At 43.2% G+C, this 14,307-nt stretch overlaps 1 protein-coding gene across 7 annotated transcripts in view; it reads left to right on the forward strand.

The window, feature by feature from the left end:
- Positions 1-14,307, forward strand: part of Alpk2 (alpha kinase 2) — a 120,467-nt gene that overhangs the window by 23,006 nt on the left and 83,154 nt on the right. For all 7 annotated transcript variants that reach the window (XR_012447017.1, XM_074069736.1, XM_074069735.1 and 4 more), the window contains one exon: positions 12,139-13,813. Coding sequence is in view for 6 of the 7 variants with exons in the window: in XM_074069736.1 (XP_073925837.1) it covers positions 12,139-13,813 (1,675 nt within the window). In the remaining variant the exon portion in view is untranslated. The remainder of the gene's footprint in view (positions 1-12,138; positions 13,814-14,307) is intronic.

Consider the following 14,307-nt stretch of genomic DNA (forward strand, 5'->3'; position numbering starts at 1 on the left):
CCAGGCCAGGCCTCAGCTGGACTCCCATTCACATGGAAGAAAAGGCCACCACTCTGAATCCTCTCCAGATCACCCTCCATATGAAGCAAATAATGGTATGGCCTATAACAGGGATTTGGACATGGGATGTTCTGATTCTACCTGTCATAGTCAACTTGGGCTTCCTTAACAAAATACCATAGACAGACTGGCCTAAATAACAACAACAAAAAATGTATTCTTTACTGTTCTGGAGGTTGGGAAGTTCAAGATCAGGGTGCAATGTGGTCAGGTTCTGGTGAGGGTCTTTGCCCTGGTTTGCTGAAGGCTATTTCTCAGTACTGGGAGGGTGGGGGAGGGGGGGCAAGAGAAAGAGAGAGAGAGAGAGAGAGAGAGAGAGAGAGAGAGAGAGAGAGAGCACTCTTGTAAGGGCACTAATCCTATCATTAGGATATCAATTCATGACCTCATCTGAACCGAATCACTTCCACAAAGCCCCATTCCCAAATACCATTACGATGGGGGTTACAACTTCCACATACAAATTTGGGGTAGGGGACACAGTTCAGTCTACACCACCAATCCAAACATGAAAGGTTTCATTGCCATGTGCAGAGACAGGTTAGGGATAGGCCAGTAGTGGGTGGACAGGGGCCTATTGGTTCAGAGTCAGGGATTTGCAACACTCTCTGAGATCATGTGTGGGTACTCACGGGCCAGTTTTGAATCAGACTGCCTACATTCAAGTCTTGGCCCCATCTCTTATTAGACCAGGTTGCTTAACTCACTTTCCATACTTATAAACACTAGTAGGATCTACCTTGCAGGGCTGGGTAAGATCAAATGAGGTGACACACATAAGATAGTCTCTTTAAAAAGTGCTTTAGAAAAGGCTAAGTAAATGGTAGCTCTTTTTACTTTGAGCTCCCCTGTGTGTTGTCAGAATCAATCCCTCTTGGTCATGAGAGTATGAAGTGGGAATCAGGCTGCCTGACCAAAGTGTTTTAGAGAAGATTGGATCAAACACATCTCTGAATTCTTGATGAGAATCCTAGGACTGAGCTCTAGAGCTAGTGTGTTGTGACAATTCCTTGTATAGGTGCTAAGAAGCCAGGCACAAGCCAGGACATGGACTCTACATGGATGGGCAGTAGAGATGTAAAGATAGATGGCATATGGAGCCTCAGGCAATTGTGTAGTTCAAATGTTAAAGCATGAACTCAGTTCTGAACCATTACAGAGCTCAAAGATGTAGATTAGATCTAGTAGCACACTTCTACTTGCACTTTCCCCACATAACTCTGTGGCTAGCTCTCTGACTTCAGGTTTCTGCACAAAATCACCTAATGTTTCACTGAACGTATGACATGATATGTGTACTATATATGCTATATATGCATGTGTATATGTGTAGTTTGATAAGCATTAACACATGCATACATCCAATGAAACCATCACCACAATCAAGATTATGAATACATCTAGCCTCCTCAGAAGATTTCTCTAGGCAGATGCAGTAATGGACATCTATATTCCAGCTACTGTGGAGATAAAGATAGGATTGAAGTCTGAGGTCAATCTCAGGCAAAGTTAGTACTAGTCCTTATCTGCAAAACAAACTAAAAGCAAAAGGACTTGGGGCATGGCTCAGGCTGTAGGCTCTGAGTTCAGTCTCTAGTACCCTTATAATCCCACCTCTTGCCCCTCTCTGTTCACTCATCCCCAAATAGCAGCTAATCTGCTTTTTTCTGCCCCTATAGTCTCACTTATATTTTCTAGAATTTTCTATAAAAGAGATCACAGGCTGTGTTCTCTTGTCCCTGGTGTCTTTCCCTCCACATAATAATTAGGAGCATCATCCATGTTGTTTGACATGTTTATAACTCATTCCTTTTACTGTTGAGTAGTGTTGCAGTACTTCAGTGTTTGGATCTATTAAAATTTGTTGTTTGTTCACCTGTTGATGACACGTGGGTTGTTCCCGGTCATGGTGTATATTTATTTGTTTGTCCCTGACTGGCATGGGACTCACATGGAATGCAAGTGCCACAGATCTGTGAGCCTTGTCCCTGCTATACCTCTAGCATTTAGCCTGTTTCTTCAATAAAGATTTGTAGAAAGAGTTGCAGATGCATCCAGTGCTTTTGTTCTACTCTTCTGACCCTGGTTTGAGGAGAGAGGAAGAGTATTCCATGCACAGCCATCTGAGCCTGGGGACATGACTTGAATTACTGTCCCTCTTGGTAGTTAAAGGCACTCCTGTTCAAGAGCATTGTGAAAACAGAACAGTTTTTAAAGGCCTCCTGCTGTCTCTGTGGAAAAAGGCCACTCTGTTGGCTGCTCTTGTCACCATTTAAACTGCGGGATGTCTGAGCTTCTGGTCATTCTGTGGCTGGCCCTTTTTGTCCTTGTCACCCTCTGTTCCCTAGGCTGCTGCTCCAGCAGGTGAAGGTTCTTCTTGTCAGAGCTGCTAGTTAGGGAATCTCTAACACAGGGCTGCTACCCCACCCCACCCCTGTGCCATGCTGCCCTCCTGCTCTCCCCTTCATCTGCCAGTTGCTGCTTTGCCTTCACTTGCCCAGTGGGCATCAAGATGGCAGTGTGGCAGAGGCACAACAAGATGTCTATTAAGAAGACGAAGAAGGTCACAGCAGGCATGCAGGCCCTGAGGACAGAGCAGCAAGCAGAGAAAAGCAATTAAATTGTGACAGGTTTTCTCCCTGAGGGCAAGTCTCTTGGTCTGCTATTTATTATTTATTTGTGTATGGTACCAGGGGATGGAACTTCAGACCTCTTGCATGCTAGGTAAGCCAGCTTTTGAGAGAGAGAAGTCTTCTGCTGATTTTCTCCTTCCTCCTGTCTTGGTTCAGAAATTAGATTTGCTATGATTTTTTTTTTTTTTACAGCAAAAGTAACTCAACAGCAAGAGTTGTGGTGTAGGGGTGGTGGTGGCAGCTTGCAGGAACTGCCTAGGAACTCAGCCCAAATTGAGCAGCAAGTCAAGTGACAGCTGGTATTTTTCTGAGAATTTAATAAAGGGGGCTTTCATAGGCTCATTGGTGCCACAGAACTGGAAGCAACTCTGACTTTGCCGCTTGATTTGGGACCATCAGGATCAGCATCCCCTGGGAGCTTGATATAATGGCAGAAACCCATCCCCAGCTGCAGACCTAATCAATCCCAGCCTGGACTTTTAATGAGCTCCTGGTGGATTCATGTGCATGGCTAAGCAGGAGAAGGCCGGTTCTAAGAATTATCCCATTCCAATAATATGGCACTTGGGAAACTAAAAAAGAAAGCAAATCCTGATGCTCAACCCATCCCATCCCCCACCTTGGAAGAAATTCTGCTTGTTTTTTTTTGTCAAATCTATTGGTCTACTTACACTTTACAGGCCACCCAATGCCCAGAGAAATCATGAGACCCATTCAAAATAACTCAGCTAGTTAGGAGCAAAGCTAGGCTTAGAACCCAAGTATTCTGCTTCTCAGGACCCTGAGTTTTTACATTGCCCACTGCACCTCATGCTATCAGTGCTGTCCCAGAAAATAAAATCTACTAATGTCCAGGCTGGAATATAACTCAAAAAAGGAGTAGTTGCAAGGACTTTATTCAAAAGTGAGGATTAGCTGAGGGCCTACTCTGTGCTAGGGACCATTCTAGACCCTGGGGAAATAGCAATGAACACAAGAGTCCCTGATCTCCTGGCATAAAAATAATATGGGGCATGAGACATTCAGCAAGCCAGCAACTATGCAATGTTTCTGGTGAAAAAGAGCAAAAGGAGGCAAGGAGAGGGAAAGTGGGGTAAGGAAGGGAGGTCTCTCTGATGGGGTGCTACAAGCAGAGAGGGGACGAGGAAGGGCAGAAGGATGATGTGGTGATTATATGGGGGAAGAATGTTCTCGAACAAGGGAATAGTGATAAGGGCTGAAGCCTAAAGGTAGGAACACTCCAGGCCATTGTGGCTGAATCCAAGAGATGAGAAGGCAAGATTGTAGAGTCTGGTTGGTCATGGCAGCTGATCAGGACTTGGAAGTTATTTTGAACGAGATGGGGATGCACTGGAGGATTTCTAAGCAGAGACGTAATATTTTCTGGCATAATTTTGAAAAGATCACTCTGGCTGCAGTGCTGTGAGTATGCTGTCTGCACAGAGGTCGGGATGGTGGGGAGATAAGCGAGTAGCCTTTGCAGGAACTCAGATGAGGTGATTGTAGCTTTGGTCAGGGGGTCCTGGAGAAGTCAGAGAAGTGACTATGTCCAACATGAGTGTTGTTGCCCTGGATGCAGAAGGGGAGTGAAAGTCAGGCTTCAGTGTTTTGGGCCTGAGTAGTTGGAAGAATGGAATGGCAGCGTTTTTGAGAGAAGCAGTTTGGGTAGGAACATGCATAGTTTGGTTTTAGTGATGTTGGTGTTTGATGCATTAGCAGTATCATTCTTTCAGAACGCTATGCTACCTGGCTTTTCCGAAGTACGCTGGGCTCACTGGCTAGTGACACTTGTGCCACTGAACACTGTGACTACCTACTATGGCCTGTCTAGTGGTACATTATCCTCCGTCCTGCTCTTAGGGGCTGTGTGTTTCATAGAATAAATTCACAATTTAACTTAGGATTTTTTTTTATATCGTCACCATGCTTCATGAGACTTCTGGAACATTATACTAGGTTGGTACTCTAGTACTTGTGGAGGTGGAGACTGTTTCTAATTACCTGGCCCTTTGATAACAAGGGTAATTAAGTCTAGTGGTAGTAATTTCCAGTGATTTCTAAAATCACTTTGCACATATCTTTTTTTCTTTTTCGTGGTACTGGGGATTGAACTCAGGGCCTCGTACTTGCTAGGTGAGTGCTCTGCTCCTGGAGTCTCTCCCCAAGCCTTTTGCTTTTAGTTTGTTTTTCAGATTAGGTCTCATTAACTTTACCTGGGCTGGCCTCCAGCTGTGGTTTTCCTATCTCCTGTCTTCCCCAATAATTGGGATTCCAGGCATGAGCTACCATGTCCAGCCCCACTTTGCTCATTTCATGTTCAAAGAATTTCTGGTGGGTTCACATTACTCCTGGGGGCTCAGAAAATCATCGAAAGTGAAGTGCTTTTGTACTCATTGAGAACCAGGAAGCCACTCCTGATACATCCTTAGGAAAAGACCCTGACTTGCTGATTCTCAAGCTCAATTGACCAAGGTCTAACGATCACTTAGTTCAGTACTTCTGAGTGCTGGCTGCTCACTAAAATCACCTGGAAGCTTTAAAAAATACCCATGGCACTTTCCCCCTGAGGTGCTGCTTGATGCTTATCTTTCCTGGTGGTCCTGACACTGTACTATTTTAAGTAGACTCCTTTTTTTCCCCTTCCTTCCTTCCTTCCTTCCTTCCTTCCTTCCTTCCTTCCCTCCCTCCCTCCTTCCTTCCTTCCTTCCTTCTCTCTCTTTTTCTCAGGGCCTCATGCTTGCTTGGCAGGCACTCTACTACTTGAGCCACCCTGCCAGCCTTAGACTTCATTTGTTTAGAAATGTTTTAGGTTTGAATCAAAATTGGGCAGAAGATAGAGATTTCCTATATACTCCCCCCCACAGGCACAGGCTCCCCCACGATCTTCACCCTCACCAGAGTGGTATGTTTTTTAAGTCTACAAATGTATGGTGACATGTCATTGTCATTCAAAGTGACATGTCATTGTCATTCAAAGTCCACAGTTTACAAAGGGATCCCTCTTGGTAGGGTCCATTCAATGAATCTAAACAAAGGGATCATGATGTATAGAACACTACCCTGGCACTATTATTTTTAAAAAGCTCTCTAAGTTATTCTAATGCATAGCCAGGACTGAGAACTACTGATATCAGGCTTGCTGTGTGCCAAGCTCTGCTTTAAGCACTTTATAGGAATTAACTCCTATAATCTTCATATCACCCCACTGGCATAGGTACAGTCATTGTCCAGAGCTGTTAAGTAACTATCCAACATCGCTCATGGTGTGTGATCCCAGGCACATTTGCTGCACGTCTGTCCCTTAACCATGATGCTGCACTGACTTCATCATCTCAGAATTGCACTTAGGTGAAGAGTCAAAACTGCTATGCAGTTTCCTCCCATGTGGTGCTCTGAGTCTGTCTCAGTGTCTTTGCTCAGCCTACTGTTCCTGTCCTTAAGGTCATCTCCCCTAACCCCAGTTAGCTGGGACTTCCATGCCAGCAACTTGCTTTACTGACCCTCCACATGACCTGCTTATTCCAGCTCCATTACATCTGCCAGGAATGCCCTCCCCTCTTTCCCAAAGCCAAAGCTTAATCCTTCCCTGCTGGGTTCAAGTTCCCTGCACTGGCTTTGTTCCCTAGAGATCCAGGCCACCCTGACCTCTCCCCTCCTAACTACCCTAAGCACTCACTGCCTCAATTTGCCTTTTGGAGTTTGATGAAAATAGAGTTTGTAAATCCCAGACTGCTACCTATTTAATATCTGAAAGCCTTATCTTTATAATGTTGGCAGTTTCCCCAGGGGAGAAATCAAGTCTCATACTAACTTCTTGTTCCCTTCTCAAGCTAGGTATATGTAGTTGGACATATGGGACCACAGGCCACATGGAGTTTGGAGAGCAAGAGCCCTCTTTTCTCAACTCTGGTCATGATCAAGAAATTCTATGTGTTTCTTATATTATAATTTTTTCATTTCTGTGACATACACATAGCTTTTTGGGCTTAGAAAAAAACCAAAGCCATGGCCTTAGAAGGTAAAGCCCTGTCGTATAGCATAAAACAAAATCACCAAAGCCTTCCTTATTTCTTCAGTTATTCTGAATAATTCAATTAAGATCAGTTAGGCAGGTAATAAAATATAGCCTAAGAAAATATTATGACCTTAGCGTGGTGTTAAAAACAAGGACACAGATGTCATTGTGTAGTTATTTATTGAGTCCTCTTACCCCTCCCTGCAGCAAGGGTAAGCAAGGCTCAATTCACAGCCAGTGGAAACTTCAGTGATATTCCCCACCCCTGTGTTCCTGGACACAGGTGAAACCCTGCAGACATTGCTTTCTCAGATCTTGTTTACTTCCACTGGAAGGTAGGATGCTAATAAAATGGAATGGCCATGATGCAGGATGGTGGCTGTATAATATCTAAGGTCCAGAGAGATTCCACATCTTATCTCTAGCCTGTCCTCTAACTCTGTCTTCAGGGCTCCTGGTCAAATGGAACAGTTTGACTTTCAGTAATTTTAGTATTACTGGGAAAATGGTTTAGGAGCAGGGACATGGCATCAGCGTAGACCATAGGCAGGAGAGCAGCAGCCATGGCTGAGCTGATCCATTCTTCAGTCCACATGGGAATTCCTATCCTGATTTTAGGTTTACTTGTGCCAGTGGAGTCACCCATCTTCATGACCAATAGGATGTATGAATATTGAATATGAGCACACAACACCCTGAGAGTACTATACTGATGACTGTGGAGATAACAGTTAAAGATTAAATGTAGAGATTTAAAAATATACCAGTTTTGATGAGGACCTTGTACTGGTAACTAGAAAAAATAAGTCTATATCTACCTTTGCCCTTTCTACATACTTTCTCTTTCCTAATGCCTTGTCTTCACATTCCTATTTGATAGGGTTACCTAAATGCCTGTGGCTTCTTGTCCCTCTTGGTTCTCACATTTTTACTCCTTGTTTCCAAAGTACAAAATCCTGCTAAATTGGTGAGTCCTGAAGAACTTGAGGATTAGCCCTCTCAAATTTGATGAAAGCCACCTTCTCTTACCTAAATTAAACCACACAGGCATTAGCATTAAGCATTGAATCAGAATCTTTGGGAATGGAGTCCAGACATAGGTCTTTCCCCTTTGTAAATCAGGAAAACCAAAAACTTTAAGTCATCTGCCTAAGAGGGCACATAAATGATCATACCAAGCAACAAACCTACCCACCAAGCGAAGGCCCCTCCTTTGATAGCCAGTGCTGTGCCGTGAGAAGATGCTGTATGTTCCAGCTTCCCTTGGTGACTAGCTTATGCCAAAGGTTCTCCAGTTTTCCATGGGCCTCCAGTGGTTCCTTAAAACCTCTGGGGGTTCTATAAGGTCAAAACTATTATCATAAAAATACTCAAATACCATTTGCCTTTTTCTCTATGTTGATATGAACACTGATGGCAAAAAGCATTGGAGGGGAAATTGATTGGTGCCTTTGTATGAATCAAGGCAGCAGTACCAAACTGTCATCAAATTCTTCACTGAGTATAGTTATAGTTTAAAACAACAGAGTTTTACTTGATAATTAATTGTCCTTCAGGCATCAGTAAAAAATAGATACTTTTATTAAATCTTGATAACTCAGTAAAGGTCCTTTTAATACCCATGTGCTCAAATGGGACATCTACATGTGCACTCTGCTACTTTACCTAGAGTTGATTGAGAAAAGCACCTGCATTATTGTCTAACTTGCAGGAGAACTGGCCACTTTCTTCACAGAGTACAATCTTTACATGAAAGAACAGTGGGCAAATGATGGTTATTCAGCCTTGGGTATTTGGCTGATATTTTCTCAGTAATGAACAAAGTTAAGTTTGAACTCTAAGGAAAATTAAAAGTATCTCTTGCCAGTGATAAAATCCGAAATTTCAAACTATCATTCAGTCTCTTCTCTTGACCAGGGACTTCCAGTTTCCTCAAATAATCTTCCTGACTCTTTCCCTGTCTCCTTTCCTTCTGGCATTGTTATGTGTATCTATGTGAGGTCAAATTGTCTTCACATACTTCATTTGAAACAATCAAATGCAGAAATAGAAGTAAAAATCCAGTGGTCTTCCATTAAGCCTATTAAAGATATCTGAAACAATGTCAAATAATGCCATAACATTTTGTTTTGTTTTGGAAAAATATAGTTGTTATTCATAAACATTTATTTATGTTAGTGCATTATGAATTTATTTTTAAAAGAATTAATAAACATTTAACATTTGTGTTTTAATTTTAATGTGCTAAATATAAGATACAAGCTATAAGCTAAGAATAAAAGTTCTTTGTCATTCTCAACCATTTTTAAAGTCTGACAAGTCCTGATGTCAAATGCTTTCAGAACCTCTAGTTTAGGCTGATTCTGGGGGTTCAAACTCACAAGAAGCCCCAGCAGTTATAGTAACATGGACCTCTTTTATGTTAATAAGGGAATGATTAACTTAAAAAGATCCTAGAGAATTCATTCAAGACTTTCTGAGCAGGGTGGCAGAATGTTACTGCTTCCCTCGGCCAAAAGAAAAGATACCAAGGAGGGAAGTCGATTAATTGTTCAGGGAATTTCTTCTGGATGTTTTTGCATTCCTGTCAGATCACTGTGGGGCACACAGGTCTTCTGCCAGCATGTTGTGAAGATTGTACACCTCCACTAGCCTAGCATCACCAAAGTCCCTTTGTCAGCGTCATTTCCCCTTCCCCTGTGCAAAGTATAGCTTAGCCTGGAGCTGACCTACTAGGCTCTCTTGAGAAGTTAATTGCTAAACCTGATGTCTCACACAACTTCATTACTTACACCCGTTCCCCTCCCCACCCCGACTCCCCATCATCTCCAGGTCCTAACATAATGCTGGGTCAAGCACATACTCTCCAGGCGTTTGCCAACCAACTAATCAAGATGGAGATAGGACAGAAACACCATTTGCACAATTCTCTCCCTACTGCCACAATTTCCTTTCTCTGAATGTCAGTTTTCTACCAGCATGAGCAGAGCTACGCTTCAGAGTCCCACAACTCTGGGCTCTGTTTGCTTATTCTAGCTCTATGGTTTCCTAGCTTGCCATTTTGGGAAGATTCCTTTAAGTCTCATTTTCCCACATAGGAAGCAGCTAGCTAGACTGTTTAACACAGTCTAACAGATGTTGGGTTCCTTGCCTGATTTTCTCCCCATCGTCTGTAGGATGCTTAGAGATAATTATGAAGGATGTGTCAACCACTAAACATAACTCATAGGCATTCATTAACCAGTGAGAACTTAATTATGCTTAATCCAGTTGCTTTTCCACTTTATTTAGTATACTTAGGATGGATTGTAAATCTTCTATCAGCTAAAACACATGGTGCATAAAATTAAATATCACTAAATCATGACAATTTCCAATCTGTTTATTTAGTCACTAAGTTAAATATATTTAACCTAATTATTTTCTCTGTATTTTTCTAAAATTCTTTTCATTTTCTCTCCTTGAGTCTCGAGAATCATCTGTATTCCTATCCTTTCTTACTTGACCCTTTGCATCTTTCTCTTTGCCTCATTTTCTTTCTCTTCTTTCCACACAAGTCATGGTACCTTCAGAAGAGTTGGTTTCTCGGCAGAGGGTGCATGCCCTGGCTAAGTCAGGAAATCTGAATGACTTGGAAGTTTTCCAGAGTCCATAATGTTCTTTTATACCCCCTATAACTTAACTTTTAACTAAGGCCAAATCTCCAAGAATTAATCACAAAAGTTTTGTGAAGGGAATGATGTGTGTAATGTGGAACTGCAACTAAGTACTTTTCTTCAGCTAAATTTTTGGTTTTAACCAAAAAATTAGGAGACCATCTCCTAATTTATGAGGATGAGAAAGGGATGTTTCCAAAGTAGATGTGGAGGACAATCTGCATTAGAATAGCACAGGATCTTTAGAATCTGATTCTCTGTTCTTTACCCAGGGATTCTGATGTAGCTACTTTTAGCAGAGTTCTCTGGTGATTCTTCTGTCCACCACTGGTGAAGCAGAGGATACTTGGTCTTGGTAGTTTTACAGTCTTAAGAGAATATATCTGAATATATATCTGAATATAATATATCTTAAGAGAATATATCTCATTTGAGTCTTAAGAGAATATATCTGGCCCCTTTATGCTGATTTTTCTCATTTGAGCCTGAATGGGTTTGTGAAATAAACAGGAACAGGTACTATTTCCTCCAGAAAGTTGCCTTGAATTTCAGTCTGCTTGTACTGTTGACTGAGACAGAGCCAGATATCAGATGTGGGTTATGGTCAAGCCCAAGCCATAGTGGAGCCAGGTCACCAACAAAACAAAACATTATCGACATTGGAATTAGTCTATGGTTTCTGAAAGTGAGGCTTGTGTGAGCGACCACCCAACAATTGAAGGCTTATGGCCTTAGCAAAGGGTTCCTTCCAGTGAGGAAGAGAAAGGACAAGGATGACAGTATCTGTCTGTGTCTAACAGTCACCCCTCCCCAGTTAGAACTTTGTACATATTTTACACAGAGAACAGTCAATGAAGATACAAGCATTGTTTCCAAGTTCGAGCCAGACCTACAACTCCTGCCTTCTGAAAATGTTTGCTGCCCTCTAAACTGGATGATGCATAGTGGAGATTGACAATGTCACAAGGAGGTCAAGTGGGATAAATAAATATAACTTATACAAGTGTAACGAACCTTTATAGGCAGAGCCTGGTGAAGGGTCCTAGAAGGAAATGAGTCAATAAAGCAAGTCTCCATGTGGCTCCAGTCACTATAGGGAGGAACCACAGGAGTGCCATCCCTCTTGGAACAGGGAATGCAGGCTTAGTCTGATCCAGGATTCTGTTTCTTCCCTGTTGGGCCAAAGCCGAACACCTGGCTTGTTCTATGTTAGTCAGGATGACATGTGGACATGAGTTTCCAGCCAGTGGGGCTCATGGCTGTGATTTAGATTTTTTAGTGACATCAAATTAAGGAGGAAATGGCACTGGCTTCCATACATATAACACTATTATGGTGTTATCTTTACAAACTCCTGGCAAGAAACATGCCCTCTCACATGAACTTAAAAGGAACAGTTGTTGACACTATTTTACTTTACTTATTTGTGTACAATGTCTCACTCCAGAAAAAGAATCCTCTTTTGAATTCCCACACCACAACATAAAAATGACTCAAAAGGCAAAAATAATAAATTAGAATTTCAAACATTTCTCCCATTTAAGAAATTCTCAGCATTTTCATTTGGGGTAAGATTGTAGGAAAATTCTAAGCATCCCAGGATTTCAGCTCTTAGGATAGCCGGAGCCCAGGGGCCAGCTGCCCTGACTGCAAGCCCTGTTCCAGGGACACCACAGATCTGAGTGTACAGCCCCTTGATAGCCATTTACCCCACAGTCAATGAGCAGTGGCGGCATGCAGATCCAGACTTACCCCTACGTTCTCTTCATCCTAGCTGCACCCGAAGTGATGCTGCTGTTTATCAAGTCTCTGCTAAAAGCTGTCTGGGGATGATCTGCTGCTCTGCTTCCCTGGAGGTCAAGTCTTCATCAGAGAACCCACAATGCTCTCCTGACCTGAGACATGGCACGGTCATGGGGTGGAAATGTGAAACAGAGACGTATGAAGAAGAGCATCCTTGTAAGGAAGAAGAAGAACATGCCTCCTGGGGGGATCCCCCACCACCTGATTCCTCCCCCCGCAAATTCAGCCCCATATGTTCACCCCAGGTATTGGCCAATCATGACATTATTGCTCCCAGTTCTGAAAATCCCCTGGATGTTAAAGGAACAATACCAAAGGCAGAAGCTTATGATCCAAATAACACAGAAGAAAGTTTCCTTAATTCAAATAATATTCCGGACAAACACAATGTATGTTGCTACAGGACAGTGTGTCCCACAGCCTCACCGTTAGTGGATGGTGGTCTAAGTGATGATGGCCCTCGTGAGGAAGCCATCGCTTCTAGTCATGAAAACCCCAAAGCACAGAAATACATTAGCTTCAGCGTACCGCTGTCCGAGGCAATCGCATGCATTTATCCAGGTGACAGCGCCTCAGTCAACAAGCACCAGGTTTCCAGTGAAGACTCTGACAGCGACTATGAACTTTGCCCAGAGATAACCCTAACCTACATGGAGGAGTTTTCAGATGATGACCTGGAGTATCTGGAATGTTCCGATGTTATGACAGATTACTCTAATGCAATTTGGCAACAGAGCCTGCAGGGGACTGAGCATGTTTTTTTATTAGAAAGCCATGACGAAGAAATGGAATTCAGTGAGTGTGACTTGGGTGGGTGTGAGCATTTCCTCCGTGAAATGGGTTGTGGGCCTCAGGTGTCAGGTGACATGAGGCCCATGGCTGCCATCACTGCCGTCTGTGGTTATCACTCACAACCCCAAGAAGTAGGGGTCAGAGATAGAGTCTCTAGGCACAGTCCCTCATCCCTGCAAACAGGGATGACTCTTACTCTGGGACCTCACCAGGATGGAATGGGTACGGTGACCGGCCAGGGGAGTTGTCCACTCCCCACTGCTTCTGAGGCTGCTGAAGATGATTGTCCAGGAATTCCAGGAGAAACCAGAGACAGACACCAAGCAGGAGAGGAATTTCCCAGTGACAATCTGCTAACCATGGATAAGGCAGCGACAGAGGCAGAGGTGAAGCCCTTGTCTGGGGGATCAGATAAGTCAGGGATGAGGCAGGGTTCAGAGAGCCTGGCTGAGAAAAGACCAGAGGAAAAGCATGCAGTCCTCAGGAGGGGCCCCCAGAGACCCACCAGAGTGTGGTGGTCGGCAATGAAGGGAAACACTAAGAAGCTGACCCACAAAGAGAGCGCCCCAGATGGCATCTTTAATCCCCTCCTCAAGGAACCCAAGCAGCACCCCCTAAACCGGAGCCATCAAAGAGAGACTCTACCCACCAAAGCTGGAGCTCCTTGCCGGAATTCCCACTCCCATGCACAGCCATGTGCAATTTCATCCTCCGCAGAGCGAGACATGGAAACAGTTCCACTCCCTGCAGACTCACTTTCCAAGGAAAGGGACACAAGCTTCGAGGGAGAAGTGATGCAGGTTAATGGCTTATTTGATACACACCAGATTCCAGACCAGAGTGCTCATCTTCAGGTAAGACCCCTTTATAAAAATTAAAGCAAAAAAGTGATTTGCATGCATGTGTGCAGGACTGTGTGTGTGTGTGTTTTCTTTCACTTCATAGACATGATTCTTGTACCATAATGCAAATCAAAATAAGTCTCCCAGTACCATCAGGGTACTTGTGAATGACAGCTGCTGCTGCTGCTGCTGCTGCTGCTGCTAGGAAGGAAATCTGGTTTTGAAAAAAAGCCCAGATAAACCCTAAGCCATCCTAATTATAGCAAAAGACTGATAGAAGTGAGAGCACTAATGGGATTCTGGACAGCTGGAAAAAGAAACCTGATATTTTGTCTACTGCATGTGTTTTACTAGGCAGTGTTCACTATTTAGAAAGTTTCTCAAGCAAATGTTTTGGGAATACCCATTACAGGGAAAAAGTATTTTTGGGGGCTCACTTTTAGGTGCATTTGGCTTAATTGGAATTCATAGTCCAAATGAAAGGATGTCAGTGTATGTGAAAGACT

Source organism: Castor canadensis, chromosome 4, assembly GCF_047511655.1.
Source record: "Castor canadensis chromosome 4, mCasCan1.hap1v2, whole genome shotgun sequence".
Classification (NCBI taxonomy): Eukaryota; Metazoa; Chordata; class Mammalia; order Rodentia; family Castoridae; genus Castor; species Castor canadensis.